Here is a 19,776-nt window from a genome sequence, read left to right as displayed (position 1 = left end):
TCCACATTGACTCTGTACCGTAATACCCTGTATATAGCCTCCACATTGACTCTGTACCGGTTACCCCCTGTATATAGCCTCCACATTGACTCTGTACCGGTTACCCCCTGTATATAGCCTCCACATTGACTCTGTACCGGTACCCCCTGTATATAGCCTCCACATTGACTCTGTACCGTAATACCCTGTATATAGCCTCCACATTGACTCTGTACCGGTTACCCCCTGTATATAGCCTCCACATTGACTCTGTACCGGTACCCCCTGTATATAGCCTCCACATTGACTCTGTACCGTAATACCCTGTATATAGCCTCCACATTGACTCTGTACCGGTTACCCCCTGTATATAGCCTCCACATTGACTCTGTACCGGTTACCCCCTGTATATAGCCTCCACATTGACTCTGTACCGGTTACCCCCTGTATATAGCCTCCACATTGACTCTGTACCGGTTACCCCCTGTATATAGTCTCCACATTGACTCTGTACCGGTTACCCCCTCTATATAGCCTCCACATTGACTCTGTACCGGTTACCCCCTGTATATAGCCTCCACATTGACTCTGTACCGGTACCTCCCTGTATATAGCCTCCACATTGACTCTGTACCGGTTACCCCCTGTATATAGCCTCCACATTAACTCTGTACCGGTACCCCCTGTATATAGCCTCCACATTGACTCTGTACCGGTTACCCCCTGTATATAGCCTCCACATTGACTCTGTACCGGTTACCCCCTGTATATAGCCTCCACATTGACTCTGTACCGGTTACCCCCTGTATATAGCCTCCACATTGACTCTGTACCGGTTACCCCCTGTATATAGCCTCCACATTGACTCTGTACCGGTTACCCCCTGTATATAGCCTCCACATTGACTCTGTACCGGTTACCCCCTGTATATAGCCTCCACATTGACTCTGTACCGGTTACCCCCTGTATATAGCCTCCACATTGACTCTGTACCGGTTACCCCCTGTATATAGCCTCCACATTGACTCTGTACCGGTTACCCCCTGTATATAGCCTCCACATTGACTCTGTACCGGTACCCCCTCTATATAGCCTCCACATTGACTCTGTACCGGTTACCCCCTGTATATAGCCTCCACATTGACTCTGTACCGGTTACCCCCTGTATATAGCCTCCACATTGACTCTGTACCGGTTACCCCCTGTATATAGCCTCCACATTGACTCTGTACCGGTTACCCCCTGTATATAGCCTCCACATTGACTCTGTACCGGTTACCCCCTGTATATAGCCTCCACATTGACTCTGTACCGGTATCCCCTGTATATAGCCTCCACATTGACTCTGTACCGGTTATCCCCTGTATATAGCCTCCACATTGACTCTGTACCGGTTACCCCCTGTATATAGCCTCCACATTGACTCTGTACCGGTTACCCCCTGTATATAGCCTCCACATTGACTCTGTACCGGTTACCCCCTGTATATAGCCTCCACATTGACTCTGTACCGGTTACCCCCTGTATATAGCCTCCACATTGACTCTGTACCGTAATACCCTGTATATAGCCTCCACATTGACTCTGTACCGTAATACCCTGTATATAGCCTCCACATTGACTCTGTACCGGTTACCCCCTGTATATAGCCTCCACATTGACTCTGTACCGGTACCCCCTGTATATAGCCTCCACATTGACTCTGTACCGGTACCCCCTGTATATAGCCTCCACATTGACTCTGTACCGGTTATCCCCTGTATATAGCCTCCACATTGACTCTGTACCGGTTACCCCCTGTATATAGCCTCCACATTGACTCTGTACCGGTTACCCCCTGTATATAGCCTCCACATTGACTCTGTACCGGTTACCCCCTGTATATAGCCTCCACATTGACTCTGTACCGGTTACCCCCTGTATATAGCCTCCACATTGACTCTGTACCGTAATACCCTGTATATAGCCTCCACATTGACTCTGTACCGTAATACCCTGTATATAGCCTCCACATTGACTCTGTACCGGTTACCCCCTGTATATAGCCTCCACATTGACTCTGTACCGGTACCCCCTGTATATAGCCTCCACATTGACTCTGTACCGGTACCCCCTGTATATAGCCTCCACATTGACTCTGTACCGGTTACCCCCTGTATATAGCCTCCACATTGACTCTGTACCGGTACCCCCTGTATATAGCCTCCACATTGACTCTGTACCGGTACCCCCTGTATATAGCCTCCACATTGACTCTGTACCGGTTACCCCCTGTATATAGCCTCCACATTGACTCTGTACCGGTTACCCCCTGTATATAGCCTCCACATTGACTCTGTACCGGTACCCCCTGTATATAGCCTCCACATTGACTCTGTACCGGTACCCCCTGTATATAGCCTCCACATTGACTCTGTACCGGTTACCCCCTGTATATAGCCTCCACATTGACTCTGTACCGGTACCCCCTGTATATAGCCTCCACATTGACTCTGTACCGGTACCTCCTGTATATAGCCTCCACATTGACTCTGTACCGGTACCCCCTGTATATAGCCTCCACATTGACTCTGTACCGGTACCTCCCTGTATATAGTCTCCACATTGACTCTGTACCGGTTACCCCCTGTATATAGCCTCCACATTGACTCTGTACCGGTACCCCCTGTATATAGCCTCCACATTGACTCTGTACCGGTACCCCCTGTATATAGCCTCCACATTGACTCTGTACCGGTTACCCCCTGTATATAGCCTCCACATTGACTCTGTACCGGTACCCCCTGTATATAGCCTCCACATTGACTCTGTACCGGTACCTCCTGTATATAGCCTCCACATTGACTCTGTACCGGTACCCCCTGTATATAGCCTCCACATTGACTCTGTACCGGTTACCCCCTGTATATAGCCTCCACATTGACTCTGTACCGGTACCCCCTGTATATAGCCTCCACATTGACTCTGTACCGGTTACCCCCTGTATATAGCCTCCACATTGACTCTGTACCGGTTACCCCCTGTATATAGCCTCCACATTGACTCTGTACCGGTTACCCCCTGTATATAGCCTCCACATTGACTCTGTACCGGTTACCCCCTGTATATAGCCTCCACATTGACTCTGTACCGGTATCCCCTGTATATAGCCTCCACATTGACTCTGTACCGGTTACCCCCTGTATATAGCCTCCACATTGACTCTGTACCGGTACCCCCTGTATATAGCCTCCACATTGACTCTGTACCGGTACCCCCTGTATATAGCCTCCACATTGACTCTGTACCGGTACCCCCTGTATATAGCCTCCACATTGACTCTGTACCGGTACCCCCTGTATATAGCCTCCACATTGACTCTGTACCGGTTACCCCCTGTATATAGCCTCCACATTGACTCTGTACCGGTTACCCCCTGTATATAGCCTCCACATTGACTCTGTACCGGTACCCCCTGTATATAGCCTCCACATTGACTCTGTACCGTAATACCCTGTATATAGCCTCCACATTGACTCTGTACCGGTTACCCCCTGTATATAGCCTCCACATTGACTCTGTACCGGTTACCCCCTGTATATAGCCTCCACATTGACTCTGTACCGGTTACCCCCTGTATATAGCCTCCACATTGACTCTGTACCGGTTACCCCCTGTATATAGCCTCCACATTGACTCTGTACCGGTTACCCCCTGTATATAGCCTCCACATTGACTCTGTACCGGTACCCCCTGTATATAGCCTCCACATTGACTCTGTACCGGTATCCCCTGTATATAGCCTCCACATTGACTCTGTACCGGTTACCCCCTGTATATAGCCTCCACATTGACTCTGTACCGGTTACCCCCTGTATATAGCCTCCACATTGACTCTGTACCGTAATACCCTGTATATAGCCTCCACATTGACTCTGTACCGGTTACCCCCTGTATATAGCCTCCACATTGACTCTGTACCGGTTACCCCCTGTATATAGCCTCCACATTGACTCTGTACCGGTTACCCCCTGTATATAGCCTCCACATTGACTCTGTACCGGTTACCCCCTGTATATAGCCTCCACATTGACTCTGTACCGGTACCCCCTGTATATAGCCTCCACATTGACTCTGTACCGGTACCCCCTGTATATAGCCTCCACATTGACTCTGTACCGGTACCCCCTGTATATAGCCTCCACATTGACTCTGTACCGGTACCCCCTGTATATAGCCTCTACATTGACTCTGTACCGGTACCCCCTGTATATAGCCTCCACATTGACTCTGTACCGGTACCCCCTGTATATAGCCTCTACATTGACTCTGTACCGGTACCCCCTGTATATAGCCTCTACATTGACTCTGTACCGGTACCCCCTGTATATAGCCTCTACATTGACTCTGTACCGGTTACCCCCTGTATATAGCCTCCACATTGACTCTGTACCGGTTACCCCCTGTATATAGCCTCCACATTGACTCTGTACCGGTACCCCCTGTATATAGCCTCTACATTGACTCTGTACCGGTTACCCCCTGTATATAGCCTCCACATTGACTCTGTACCGGTACCCCCTGTATATAGCCTCCACATTGACTCTGTACCGGTATCCCCTGTATATAGTCTCCACATTGACTCTGTACCGGTTACCCCCTGTATATAGCCTCCACATTGACTCTGTACCGGTACCCCCTGTATATAGCCTCTACATTGACTCTGTACCGGTTACCCCCTGTATATAGCCTCTACATTGACTCTGTACCGGTTACCCCCTGTATATAGCCTCCACATTGACTCTGTACCGGTACCCCCTGTATATAGCCTCCACATTGACTCTGTACCGGTACCCCCTGTATATAGCCTCTACATTGACTCTGTATCGGTACCCCCTGTATATAGCCTCCACATTGACTCTGTACCGGTTACCCCCTGTATATAGCCTCCACATTGACTCTGTACCGGTACCCCCCTGTATATAGCCTCTACATTGACTCTGTACCGGTTACCCCCTGTATATAGCCTCCACATTGACTCTGTACCGGTTACCCCCTGTATATAGCCTCCACATTGACTCTGTACCGGTTATCCCTGTATATAGCCTCCACATTGACTCTGTACCGGTTACCCCCTGTATATAGCCTCTACATTGACTCTGTATCGGTACCCCCTGTATATAGCCTCCACATTGACTCTGTACCGGTTACCCCCTGTATATAGCCTCCACATTGACTCTGTACCGGTACCCCCCTGTATATAGCCTCTACATTGACTCTGTACCGGTTACCCCCTGTATATAGCCTCCACATTGACTCTGTACCGGTTACCCCCTGTATATAGCCTCCACATTGACTCTGTACTGGTACCCCCTGTATATAGCCTCCACATTGACTCTGTACCGGTACCACCTGTATATAGCCTCCACATTGACTCTGTACCGGTTACCCCCTGTATATAGCCTCCACATTGACTCTGTACCGTAATACCCTGTATATAGCCTCCACATTGACTCTGTACCGGTACCCCCTGTATATAGCCTCCACATTGACTCTGTACCGGTACCACCTGTATATAGCCTCCACATTGACTCTGTACCGGTTACCCCCTGTATATAGCCTCCACATTGACTCTGTACCGTAATACCCTGTATATAGCCTCCACATTGACTCTGTACCGGTAGCCCCTGTATATAGCCTCCACATTGACTCTGTACCGGTACCACCTGTATATAGCCTCCACATTGACTCTGTACCGGTTACCCCCTGTATATAGCCTCCACATTGACTCTGTACCGGTTACCCCCTGTATATAGCCTCCACATTGACTCTGTACCGGTACCCCCTGTATATAGCCTCCACATTGACTCTGTACCGGTACCACCTGTATATAGCCTCCACATTGACTCTGTACCGGTTACCCCCTGTATATAGCCTCCACATTGACTCTGTACCGTAATACCCTGTATATAGCCTCCACATTGACTCTGTACCGTAATACCCTGTATATAGCCTCCACATTGACTCTGTACCGGTACCCCCTGTATATAGCCTCCACATTGACTCTGTACCGGTACCACCTGTATATAGCCTCCACATTGACTCTGTACCGGTTACCCCCTGTATATAGCCTCCACATTGACTCTGTACCGGTTACCCCCTGTATATAGCCTCCACATTGACTCTGTACCGGTACCCCCTGTATATAGCCTCCACATTGACTCTGTACCGGTACCACCTGTATATAGCCTCCACATTGACTCTGTACCGGTTACCCCCTGTATATAGCCTCCACATTGACTCTGTACCGTAATACCCTCTATATAGCCTCCACATTGACTCTGTACCGTAATACCCTGTATATAGCCTCCACATTGACTCTGTACCGGTTACCCCCTGTATATAGCCTCCACATTGACTCTGTACCGTAATACCCTGTATATAGCCTCCACATTGACTCTGTACCGTAATACCCTGTATATAGCCTCCACATTGACTCTGTACCGGTACCCCCTGTATATAGCCTCCACATTGACTCTGTACCGGTACCACCTGTATATAGCCTCCACATTGACTCTGTACCGGTTACCCCCTGTATATAGCCTCCACATTGACTCTGTACCGGTTACCCCCTGTATATAGCCTCCACATTGACTCTGTACCGGTACCCCCTGTATATAGCCTCCACATTGACTCTGTACCGGTACCACCTGTATATAGCCTCCACATTGACTCTGTACCGGTTACCCCCTGTATATAGCCTCCACATTGACTCTGTACCGTAATACCCTCTATATAGCCTCCACATTGACTCTGTACCGTAATACCCTGTATATAGCCTCCACATTGACTCTGTACCGGTTACCCCCTGTATATAGCCTCCACATTGACTCTGTACTGGTACCCCCTGTATATAGCCTCCACATTGACTCTGTACCGTAATACCCTGTATATAGCCTCCACATTGACTCTGTACCGTAATACCCTCTATATAGCCTCCACATTGACTCTGTACCGTAATACCCTGTATATAGCCTCCACATTGACTCTGTACCGTAATACCCTGTATATAGCCTCCACATTGACTCTGTACCGTAATACCCTGTATATAGCCTCCACATTGACTCTGTACCGTAATACCCTGTATATAGCCTCCACATTGACTCTGTACCGTAATACCCTGTATATAGCCTCCACATTGACTCTGTACCGTAATACCCTCTATATAGCCTCCACATTGACTCTGTACCGTAATACCCTGTATATAGCCTCCACATTGACTCTGTACCGTAATACCCTGTATATAGCCTCCACATTGACTCTGTACCGTAATACCCTCTATATAGCCTCCACATTGACTCTGTACCGTAATACCCTGTATATAGCCTCCACATTGACTCTGTACCGTAATACCCTGTATATAGCCTCCACATTGACTCTGTACCGTAATACCCTGTATATAGCCTCCACATTGACTCTGTACCGTAATACCCTCTATATAGCCTCCACATTGACTCTGTACCGGTACCACCTGTATATAGCCTCCACATTGACTCTGTACCGGTACCCCCTGTATATAGCCTCCACATTGACTCTGTACCAGTACCCCCTGTATATAGCCTCCACATTGACTCTGTACCGTAATACCCTGTATATAGCCTCCACATTGACTCTGTACCGTAATACCCTGTATATAGCCTCCACATTGACTCTGTACCGTAATACCCTGTATATAGCCTCCACATTGACTCTGTACCGTAATACCCTGTATATAGCCTCCACATTGACTCTGTACCGTAATACCCTGTATATAGCCTCCACATTGACTCTGTACCGTAATACCCTGTATATAGCCTCCACATTGACTCTGTACCGTAATACCCTGTATATAGCCTCCACATTGACTCTGTACCGTAATACCCTGTATATAGCCTCCACATTGACTCTGTACCGTAATACCCTGTATATAGCCTCCACATTGACTCTGTACCGTAATACCCTGTATATAGCCTCCACATTGACTCTGTACCGTAATACCCTGTATATAGCCTCCACATTGACTCTGTACCGTAATACCCTGTATATAGCCTCCACATTGACTCTGTACCGTAATACCCTGTATATAGCCTCCACATTGACTCTGTACCGTAATACCCTGTATATAGCCTCCACATGGACTCTGTACCGTAATACCCTGTATATAGCCTCCACATGGACTCTGTACCGTAATACCCTGTATATAGCCTCCACATGGACTCTGTACTGGTACCCCCTGTATATAGCCTCCACATTGACTCTGTACTGGTACCCCCTGTATATAGCCTCCACATGGACTCTGTACCGTAATACCCTGTATATAGCCTCACTATTGTTATTTTACTGCTGCTCTTTAAATATGTATTTATTTTATTTCTTATTCATATTTTTTATATATTTTAATTTGATATCAAATGTTTTTCTATTTGTTGCTTATTTTGTCTAATATTTTATTTTTTTAAAGTTAATATTTGTATAACATTTTTTTAGCTGCCTTGTTGGTTTAGAGCATTTCACTTACAAGCCTGTGGTATTCGGCACGTGACAAATACGATTTGATTTGAGTTGAATAGGCGTTGTTGTGGCTCTTCACAACCGTCTTGGTGTCCGGCAACATGTAGGTTGTGTTATGTCTGTTTGGTCTCCACGTAAGAACTATCTAGTCTAGTGTAAATTCCATATTCATTACTGTAGTTGACTCTCTGTCCCTCCTGTCCCTGTCCGACAGATTCAAGACATTGTGGTGGAGATGGGACAGGCAGACGGGACTCAACGGGAGAGCCGCACAGCCAAGGACGCTCTGCTACTCTGGTGCCAGATGAAGACTGCCGGGTGAGTAAAAACAGACTAATCCAAAGCAATTTCCAGAAACTGTCAGTATTGAAAGAGAAACTTGGTGGCCCATGTGACAATAGAACCCACATAAAGAAATAAGAGGCCCACACACAGAATATTGCTACTCCCCCCCTCCCCTATATACAACACTTCGACATATAGGCCTTCAAAAGTCTTTGTCAGGTCAGTAGAACCCACAGCCCTGATCTTGCCAACACCATGCTCTCACTCACTGAGACATTGGAACCACAAAAGGATCACTGATCAGGGTTGCTTGGAGCCAGGTTCATTAGGGATCAGTGTATGTTATTAGTCCTGTTAGCTACTGGGATCCGTTTGGGATTGAGGTCAGTCCGTGACATTGACTCTTTGTCCGTCCTGTTTCTACAGATATCCAAACGTAAACATCACCAACTTCACCACCAGTTGGAAAGACGGAATGGCGTTCAGCGCTCTCATACACAAACACAGGTAAGATAGAATCACATATCATCCACAATAGCTGTGCTAGAATGATGCCATTGGTTACGACCTGGTTGTAACAGAACCATATACACTATATATATATACAAAAGTATGTGGACACATTCAAATTAGTGGATTCGGCTGTTTCAGTCAGACCCGTTGCTGACAAGTGTATAAAATCAAGCACACAGCTATGCAATCTCCATAGACAAACATTTGCAGTAGAATGGCCTTACTGAAGAGCTCAGAGACTTTCAACGTAGCACCGTCATAGGATGCCACCTTACCAACAAGTCAGTTTGTCAAATTTCTGCCATGCTGGAGCTGCCCAGGTCAACTGTAAGTGTTGTTATTTTGAAGTGAAAAAGTCTAGGAGCAACAACGGCTCAGCCGCGAAGGGTTAGGCCACACAAGCTCATAGAACGAGACCGCCGAGTGCTGAAGCACGTAGCGCGTAAATATAATTTGTCCTCAGTTGCAACACTCACTACTGTGTTCCAAACTGCCTCTGGAGCAACAGCAGCACAAGAACTGTTCATCGGGAGCTTCATGAAATGTGTTTCAATTGCCGAGCAGCTGCACACAAGCCTAAGATCACCATGCACAATGCCGAGCATCGACTGAAGTGGTGTAAATCTCGCTGCCATTGGACTCTGGAGCAGTGGAAACGCGTTCTCTGGCGTGATGAATCTGGCTTTACCATCTGGTGGTCCAACGGATGAATCGAACGAACTTAGTTCCGTGAAAGAAATCTTAATGCTACAGGATACAATGACTTTGTAGGCGATTCTGTGCTTCCAACTTTGTGGCAGCACTTTGGGGAAGGCCCTTAACTGTTTCAGCATGATAATGCCCCTGGGGTTCAAAGTGAGATCCGTACAGAAATGGTCTGTCGAGATCAGTGGGGAAGAACTTGACTGGCCTGCACAGAGCCAGGTCTGACTTTGGCAGCCTTTCTCAATAGCAAGGCTATGCTCACTGAGTCTGTACATAGTCAAAGATTTCCTTAATTTTGGGTCAATCACAGTGATCAGATATTCTGCCACTGTGTGATCTCTGTTCAGGGCCAAATAGCATTCTAGTTTCCTCTGTTTCTTTGTATTTTTTTTTCCAATGGGTCAAGTAATTATCTTTTTGTTTTCTCATGATTTGGTTGGGTCTAATTGTGATGCTGTCCTGGGTCTTTGTGGGGTCTGTTTGTGTTTGTGAATTTAGCCCCAGGACCAGCTTGCTTAGGGGGCTGTTCTCCAGATTAATTTCTCTGTAGATTACGGCTTTGTTATGGAAGGTTTGGGAATCGCTTCCTTTTAGGTGGTTGTAGAATTTAACGTCTCTTTTCTGGATGTTGATCATTAGCGGGTATCGACCTAATTCTACTCTGCATTCATTATTTGGTGTATTATCATAATACACTGAGGATAATTTTGCAGAATTCTGTATGCAATGTCTCAATTTGGTGTTTGTCCCATTTAAAAAAATGGTGGGCAGACCCCAGACCTCAAAACCATGAAGGGCAATGGGTTCTATAACTGATCCTCATTGTTATGTCTCTCTCTCTCAAGGCCAGACCTGGTGGACTATAGTGGCCTGAAGAGGTCCAATCCAACCCATAACCTTCAGAATGCCTTCAATGTAGCAGAGCAGACGCTTGGAGTAACAAAACTGTTAGACCCTGAAGGTGAGTTACAATGTGCTGTTCCCTCATCTAGAACTAAGAATCGGTTTCCTGGACCCAGATTAAGCCAAGTCATGGACTAAAAAGCATACTCAATGGAACATCTCAGTAGAAAATCCTTTTCAGTCCAGAACCCTCTGCTCAAGGTGATCTTCTAGTTCTGACTGTCTGTCTGTATTACAGATGTGTTCACAGAGAACCCAGATGAGAAGTCCATCATCACATATGTTGTGGCTTTCTACCACTACTTCTCCAAGATGAAGGCATTAGCGGTGGAGGGGAAGAGAGTTGGCAAGGTGAGGATGGAATAAATAATGCACTGGGTTTGTGTGTGTAACTGGTGTGTGTGTGTGTGTGTGTGTGTGTGTGTGCGTGTAAATCCGTGCATGCATTGTTTCATGTGACAGTATTACATCCTAGTGTTTGAGTAACCTAACCCTCTGTATCCATCCTCTAGGTACTAGACCATGCCATAGAGACAGAGAAGATGATTGACAAGTACGAAACCCTGTCGTCAGACCTGCTGACATGGATACAGCAGACCATCATGATCCTGAACAACCGTAAACTGGCAAACTCTCTGACCGGGGTCCAACAGCAGCTCCAATCCTTCAACTCCTACCGCATAGTGGAGAAACCACCCAAGTCAGTCACATCAACCTGCCGTATTACTATGGCTCAACTAGGGTTGCACAATTCCAGAAACGTTCCCGAAAAAAAAATCTAGGTTTTCCAGAAAACCTTCAGGATTCTTGTAACTTCGAAACTGGGAATTTCCCCCATCTTTTAAAATAAGACATTCTTGTTCTGGTTCTGACACATCGTTTATTGTTTTGTCTGTGATGTTCCAGGTTCCAGGAGAAAGGTAATCTGGAGGTGCTGCTGTTCACCATCCAGAGTCGTATGAGAGCCAACAAGCAGAGAGTCTATACCCCCAAGGAGGGGGCTCTAGTGGCTGATCTCAACAGGGTAAGGAATATAAGCTTGCAGGAATACTAAAATGGGAGGTAAGTTTAATCTAGTGGGCTGGTTCAGAACTTACTTACGCTATGGGGCGTCATCAGAATGCAGGAATGGAGAAGACCGAGGCAGTAGATTGAGTACTGGGGGAATTATTCATGAACAAAGACACAAGAATGACTGAATCCTAACAAAGCCCTATAGTAGCCTGCTGACAGTGAAATAAACTGTCCCTGTCTGTGCATCTCCTCCTCATGGACTGCACCGGATTTGCCAGTTCTTGCTGTGAGATGTTACCCCACTCTTCCACCAAGGCACCTGCAAGTTCCCGGACATTTCTGGAGGGAATGACCCTAGCCTTCACCCTCCAATCCAACAAGTCCCAGACGTGCTCAGTGGGATTGAGATCCGGGCTCTTCGTTGGCCATGGCAGAACACTGACATTCCTGTCTTGCAGGAAATCACTCACAGAACGAGCAGTATGGCTGGTGGCATTGTCATGCTGGAGGGTCATGTCATAACTGTGACCTTAATTGCCTACCGTCTGTAAGCTGTTAGGGTTCTAACGACCGTTCCACAAGTACATGTTCATTAATTGTTTATGGTTCATTGAACAAGCATGAGAAACAGTGTTTAAACCCTTTACAATGAAGATCTTTGAAGTTATTTGGATTTTTATGAATTATCTTTGAAAGACAGCATCCTGAAATGGGGATGTTTCTTTTTTTGCTGAGTTTGTAATCAACCATGTTGTCCTCTGCAGGCCTGGGAGCATTTGGAGTGGGCTGAGCATGAGAGGGAACGTGTCCTGAGAGACGAGCTGATTCGTCAGGAGAAACTGGAGCAGATGGCCAGACGCTTCGACAGGAAGGCTTCCATGAGAGAGACCTGGCTACTGGAGAACCAGAGACTGGTGGCACAGGTAAATGTCCGCTATTATGAACTGGGTGGTTTGAGCCCTGAATGCTGATTGGCTAACAGCCGTGGTATATGAGACCCGTAACATGTCCACTATTATACACTTGGTGGTTCGAGCCCTAAATGCTGATTGGCTGGCAGCCATGGTATATCAGACTTAACATGTGCACTATTATACACTGGGTGGTCAGAGCCCTGAATTCTGATTGGCTGACAGCTGCAATTCACCTGAACATAGACAGCACATAAAAACATAACAAAACAGACATCCACTGTTCATTTTGGGGCCAATTCAAAGCTGAGACAAGTGCATGCAACTTGGACCTTTGCGTAAATCATTAATTGATGTCAGTGGGATACTTGTGTGAAAACTTGCACAGATCTCAAGTCAGAATACTTACCTGCCCCAAATATTAAGATAGACATATATAACAGTCTCTTCACATCTGCATTACCTTCCACCTTCAGGACAACTTCGGCTACGACCTGCCGGCGGTAGAGGCCGCTAAGAAGAAGCACGACGCCATCGAGACGGACATCGCTGCCTACGAGGAACGCATCCAGGGCATAGTAGCCATCTCCAAAGAGCTGGAGTCTGAGCGTTACCACGACACCAAGCGCATCGACGTGCGTAAGGACAACATCCTGAGGCTGTGGGATTACCTACAGGAGCTGCTGAAAGCTCGCAGGGCACGACTGGACAAGAACCTCACCCTGCAGAGGATCTTCCAGGAGATGTTGTACATCATCAACTGGATGGATGGGATGAAGGTACAGTGATAATAGTAGTAATACTAATAATACACATAATACAATAACAATATGGCCAAAGGAACTTACAAAATGGAAGATATTGACAGTGATGCATACTGTACTTACCTGGCCCCCTCTTACTATACCTGGCCCCTGCTGCAATCAAACCCATAACCCTGGTGTTGCAAGCTAACCCATAACCCTGGTGTTGCAAGCTAACCCTTAACCCTGGTGTTGCAAGCTAACCCATAACCCTGGTGTTGCAAGCTAACCCACAACCCTGGTGTTGCAAGCTAACCAACAACCCTGGTGTTGCAAGCTAACCAACAACCCTGGTGTTGCAAGCTAACCCACAAACCTGGTGTTGCAAGCTAACCCATAACCCTGGTGTTGCAAGCTAACCCACAACACTGCTGTTGCAAGCTAACCCACAACACTGGTGTTGCAAGCTAACCCATAACCCTGGTGTTGCAAGCTAACCAACAACCCTGGTGTTGCAAGCTAACCCATAACCCTGGTGTTGCAAGCTAACCCACAACACTGGTGTTGCAAGCTGACCCACAACCCTGGTGTTGCAAGCTAACCCACAACCCTGATGTTGCAAGCTAACCCATAACCCTGGTGTTGCAAGCTAACCAACAACCCTGGTGTTGCAAGCTAACCAACAACCCTGGTGTTGCAATCAAACCCACAACCCTGGCATTGCAAGCTAACCCACAACCCTGGCGTTGCAAGCTAACCCACAACCCTGGCGTTGCAAGCTAACCCACAACCCTGGCATTGCAAGCTAACCCACAACCCTGGCGTTGCAAGCTAACCCACAACCCTGGCATTGCAAGCTAACACTGATTAAAGTGGATTTAACAAGAGACATCAATAAGGATCATAGCTTTCACCTGGATTCAACTGGTCAGTATGTCATGGGAAGAGCAGGTGTTCTTAATGTTTTGTATGCTCAGTGTATTTGCATACAGTGTATAACTGCAGAAATACTTTCCGATAGTTTCCCCCCTGCTCAAGCAAGCTATGCTACAACATTCCTTTGCTAGTTTTGGCCCATCTCAATCAACTAACCTCCTTGCCACCCCACACTTCTGTGCCTGACCTCCCCTCCCCCTCCACCTCTCCCCCTGACCCCTCACCCCTGACCTCTGACCCTGTGGCATGTCCCCAGGCTCGGCTGCTCTCCCCTGACTTTGGGAAGCACCTGTTGGAGGTGGATGACCTGCTCCAGAAGCATGCTCTGGTGGAGGCCGACATCACTGTGCAGGCAGAAAGAGTTCACGACTCTAACGCGGCTGCTCTCAAGTTTGCCAATAGAGATAGTAAGTGAAGTGCCAGGAACATTCCTATACCGTCTACTGTCCCTCTCAGCTACCTGTTATGTACTCGGGCCGTACATATCATCTAACAAAAGATGTTACATTCAATATTTTTTTAAGTATACCTTCATGTAAAGTGTAACCCAAAATACTATAGATCTTCATGTAAAGTGTAAACCAAAATATATCTTAATGTAGTGTTACCAAAATATATCTTCATGTAAAGTGTAAACCAAAATATATCTTCATGTAAAGTGTAACCCAAAATATATCTTCATGTAGTGTTACCAAAATATATCTTCATGTAGTGTTACCAAAATATATCTTCATGTAGTGTTACCAAAATATATCTTCATGTAGTGTTACCAAAATATATCTTCATGTAAAGTGTAACCCAAAATATATCTTCATGTAGTGTTACCAAAATATATCTTCATGTAGTGTTACCAAAATATATCTTCATGTAGTGTTACCAAAATATATCTTCATGTAGTGTTACCAAAATATATCTTCATGTAAAGTGTAACCCAAAATATATCTTAATGTAGTGTTACCAAAATATATCTTCATGTAGTGTTACCAAAATATATCTTTGTGTAGTGTTACCAAAATATATCTTCATGTAGTGTTACCAAAATATATCTTCATGTAGTGTTACCAAAATATATCTTTGTGTAGTGTTACCAAAATATATCTTCATGTAAAGTGTAAACCAAAATATATCTTCATGTAGTGTTACCAAAATATATCTTCATGTAAAGTGTAAACCAAAATATATCTTCATGTAAAGTGTTACCAAAATATATCTTCATGTAAAGTGTAAACCAAAATATATCTTAATGTAGTGTTACCAAAATATATCTTCATGTAAAGTGTAAACCAAAATATATCTTAATGTAGTGTTACCAAAATATATCTTCATGTAAAGTGTAAACCAAAATATATCTTCATGTAGAGTTACCAAAATATATCTTCATGTAAAGTGTTACCAAAATATATCTTCATGTAGTGTTACCAAAATATATCTTCATGTAAAGTGTTACCAAAATATATCTTCATGTATAGAGTAACCCAAAATACTGTAGATCTTCATGTAAAGTGTTACCAAAATATATCTTCATGTAAAGTGTAAACCAAAATATATCTTCATGTAAAGTGTTACCAAAATATATCTGCATGTAAAGTGTTACCAAAATATATCTTCATGTAGTGTTACCAAAATATATCTTAATGTAGTGTTACCAAAATATATCTTCATGTAAAGTGTAACCCAAAATATATTTGAATGTAAAGTATAATCCAACTCTTGTGGTTAGAGTGACCGCCCTGAGATTGGAAAGTGGGGGATCCATTATCACTGCATGTCATGTTTTTACCCACCTCCCCCCTCTCTCTCCCAGGCTACAAGCCCTGTGACCCCCAGGTGATTAAGGACCGGGTGCAGCACCTGGACCTTCATGTAAAGTGTAACCCAAAATATATCTTCATGTAGTGTTACCAAAATATATCTTTGTGTAGTGTTACCAAAATATATCTTCATGTAGTGTTACCAAAATATATCTTCATGTAGTGTTACCAAAATATATCTTTGTGTAGTGTTACCAAAATATATCTTCATGTAAAGTGTAAACCAAAATATATCTTCATGTAGTGTTACCAAAATATATCTTCATGTAAAGTGTAAACCAAAATATATCTTCATGTAAAGTGTTACCAAAATATATCTTCATGTAAAGTGTAAACCAAAATACATCTTAATGTAGTGTTACCAAAATATATCTTCATGTAAAGTGTAAACCAAAATATATCTTAATGTAGTGTTACCAAAATATATCTTCATGTAAAGTGTAAACCAAAATATATCTTCATGTAGTGTTACCAAAATATATCTTCATGTAAAGTGTTACCAAAATATATCTTCATGTAGTGTTACCAAAATATATCTTCATGTAAAGTGTTACCAAAATATATCTTCATGTATAGAGTAACCCAAAATACTGTAGATCTTCATGTAAAGTGTTACCAAAATATATCTTCATGTAAAGTGTAAACCAAAATATATCTTCATGTAAAGTGTTACCAAAATATATCTGCATGTAAAGTGTTACCAAAATATATCTTCATGTAGTGTTACCAAAATATATCTTAATGTAGTGTTACCAAAATATATCTTCATGTAAAGTGTAACCCAAAATATATTTGAATGTAAAGTATAATCCAACTCTTGTGGTTAGAGTGACCGCCCTGAGATTGGAAAGTGGGGGATCCATTATCACTGCATGTCATGTTTTTACCCACCTCCCCCCTCTCTCTCCCAGGCTACAAGCCCTGTGACCCCCAGGTGATTAAGGACCGGGTGCAGCACCTGGACCTGTGTTACCAGGAGCTGTGTGCCCTTGCGGCCCAACGCCGCGCTCGCCTTGAGCAGTCCCGACGCCTCTGGAACTTCTTCTGGGAGGTAGGTAGTTGAGAGGCTGGAAAAAAGGGCTCACAACTGGAGGGCTGTGCCCTTGAGCAAGGGACTTAACCCCTAAAGTACTCCACTGGTGCTGCACTGCAGAGGACCATGTCCTCCAAACTCTCTCTCTCTCTCTCTCTCTGTGTGTGTGTCTGTGTATGTGTGTGTCTCAAGGCGTTTGGGATAAAGGAAAAATACAAACGTTAGTGTATCTGAGACAATTGACAATAAAGTATATTATGTCTTATCTCAGATGGCCGAGCTGGAGAGCTGGATCAAGGAGAAAGAGCATATCTTCTCCTCGCTGGACTACGGCAAGGACCTGACCAGTGTGCTGGTCCTGCAGAGCAAACACAGTGCCTTCGAGAACGAGCTGGGGGCTCGCCGTGCACACCTGCAGCAGATACTGGATGAGGGTGATAAGATGATCCAGGCCAGACACTTTGGGGCACCCCAGGTCAGTTGGTAGAGGGTGCTGGGCTTAGGTTGTAGAGTGTGGCACTTGCAACGCCAGGGTCGTGGGTTTGATTCCTGCTGGTGTCCCCGTTACTTAAATGTATGCATGCAGTACTTTAAGTCGCTTTGGATAAAATTCTAAATGAAATCTATTTTATTATTGTATATATTAGGTTGGGGATTGCATGGAGGACGTGAGGCGTCAGTGGCAGCAGCTGGAGGAACTGGCAGCGTTCAGAAGGCAGAACCTCCAGGACACCCAGAGGTTCTTTCAGTTCCAGGGAGAGGCTGAAGACCTGAAGGCCTGGCTGCTGGATGCCAAGAGGCAGATGACTAGTGATGACATGGGCCATGATGAGTATACCACCCAGAGGCTGCTGAAGAGACACCGAGACCTCCGGAACGATGTCGCCAGGAACGGAGCCACCATCGATGCTCTGACCAAACAGGTGAATGAATGAACTGACTGACAGAATGGCTGATTGGGGATGTGTCTGAAACGGCACCCTATTCCCAGGGCAAGTAGTTTACTATGTAAGGAGTAGGGTACCATTTCGGACTCACCTTGGTTTGTTTTACTGTACTACTTAACGGTGCAGTTACTACATCTGTTTTTGGATTTAAAAGTGAATGATATGCACCCATCAATTCTTGAAGAATATAACTTATAAATGCCTCATGAGCTTAGTTGAAATATAGTACAAAATATAAGCTGGTTTTACTCCAATGTTTGTAAACAAAGTAAAACGTAAACAAACACTGTATAGCCTAAAACATAGTTAAAACTATAATGTTGATATCATGGATGGTCAGTACTTGCTTCCACAGCTCTGTCTTTGAATTTGAGAGTGGTTACATTTCTCCAGCAATGTAGGTATTCGGCAAATACACTTTAAAATACACTTGAACTTGACCAGGCGGCGGCGCTACCCGAGGAGCTGCGCAACACGCCTGACATCCAAAGACGCCTGAAGGACATCAGAGACCTGTACATGGAGCTGATGTCCCTGTGTGACCTGAGGCAGAGGAAGCTGGATGATGCCATGGCCCTCTACACCATCTTCAGTGAGACAGACTCCTGCGAGCTGTGGATGGGCCAGAAGGAGACCTGGTTGGTGGGGCTGGACGTACCGGAGAATCTAGAGGATCTGGAAGTGGTGCAGAACAGGTACAAAGCACAGTTATGATACAGTATGAAGGTTGGAGAGGAAGTGGTGCAGAACACGTACAAACCAGTCTGCTTACATTGCAGACAAATTGCACAGATTATCAGATCGTATCATATTGTTTGGGTCCCTGCAATGTTAAGCACGACTTCCACATTTGTAGAGATCTGACACAAATCATATGTGTATATTTGCTCTAATGCAGTGATCCTCAACTGGTGGCCCGCAGGCCCGAATTTGGCCCATGTTTTCAGAGTAAAAAAATATAGATTCTTTAAATATTTGTTTTAATTGTTTGACATGTAGACTGTAAAAACACCACCAAATCAGCTCCAAGTGATTTTTATTTTGGAAATCTGCTCCAAAGTATTCCCATGCATAATAGAGATATACAATGTACTGTGTGTGATCGTATACTAATGTATGCAAGGTTTGAAAGGATTATGTTTTAGTCAAATATTATATCTGTTTGGGCTTCTTGCGATCAATTTGCAGTCCGTGGTTGATGAGCCCTGCTCTACTGCACAATGTATGATGTATTGATTACTATGTTTTCTCTTCTTAGGTTGAGTATTCTTGCTTCAGATATGGCTAATGTCCAGACGCGTGTTGATGATGTCAACAAAGCAGTGAAGCAGCTTGAGGACAGCAGACACCCGTGTACCAAAGAGGTGAAGGAATGCCAGTTGAGACTTAATAAGAGGTGAGACTCTTCTTCTTCTTCATATTATTTATCCATAGTCCACAGTCTTTCCTCCTTGCGTTAATAATATT

General features: G+C 45.0%; 1 protein-coding gene across 3 annotated transcripts in view; it reads left to right on the top strand.

Annotated features, from left to right (window-relative positions):
- The window catches only part of LOC110505825 (spectrin beta chain, erythrocytic), a 116,335-nt gene that overhangs the window by 47,024 nt on the left and 49,535 nt on the right, over positions 1 to 19,776 (top strand). For all 3 annotated transcript variants that reach the window (XM_036962964.2, XM_036962963.2, XM_090221264.1), the window contains 14 exons: positions 8,723 to 8,826; positions 9,220 to 9,300; positions 10,857 to 10,972; positions 11,153 to 11,265; positions 11,427 to 11,614; positions 11,821 to 11,938; positions 12,693 to 12,851; positions 13,316 to 13,618; positions 14,775 to 14,925; positions 17,241 to 17,380; positions 17,634 to 17,837; positions 18,010 to 18,285; positions 18,754 to 19,004; positions 19,568 to 19,705. In XM_036962964.2, coding sequence (XP_036818859.2) covers positions 8,723 to 8,826; positions 9,220 to 9,300; positions 10,857 to 10,972; positions 11,153 to 11,265; positions 11,427 to 11,614; positions 11,821 to 11,938; positions 12,693 to 12,851; positions 13,316 to 13,618; positions 14,775 to 14,925; positions 17,241 to 17,380; positions 17,634 to 17,837; positions 18,010 to 18,285; positions 18,754 to 19,004; positions 19,568 to 19,705 — 2,342 coding nt within the window. The remainder of the gene's footprint in view (positions 1 to 8,722; positions 8,827 to 9,219; positions 9,301 to 10,856; positions 10,973 to 11,152; positions 11,266 to 11,426; positions 11,615 to 11,820; positions 11,939 to 12,692; positions 12,852 to 13,315; positions 13,619 to 14,774; positions 14,926 to 17,240; positions 17,381 to 17,633; positions 17,838 to 18,009; positions 18,286 to 18,753; positions 19,005 to 19,567; positions 19,706 to 19,776) is intronic.

The sequence above is a fragment of the Oncorhynchus mykiss genome, chromosome 25, assembly GCF_057628025.1.
Source record: "Oncorhynchus mykiss isolate SJ-2025 chromosome 25, ASM5762802v1, whole genome shotgun sequence".
NCBI classification, from domain to species: domain Eukaryota; kingdom Metazoa; phylum Chordata; class Actinopteri; order Salmoniformes; family Salmonidae; genus Oncorhynchus; species Oncorhynchus mykiss.
This window is presented reverse-complemented; position numbering and strand designations above follow the sequence as displayed.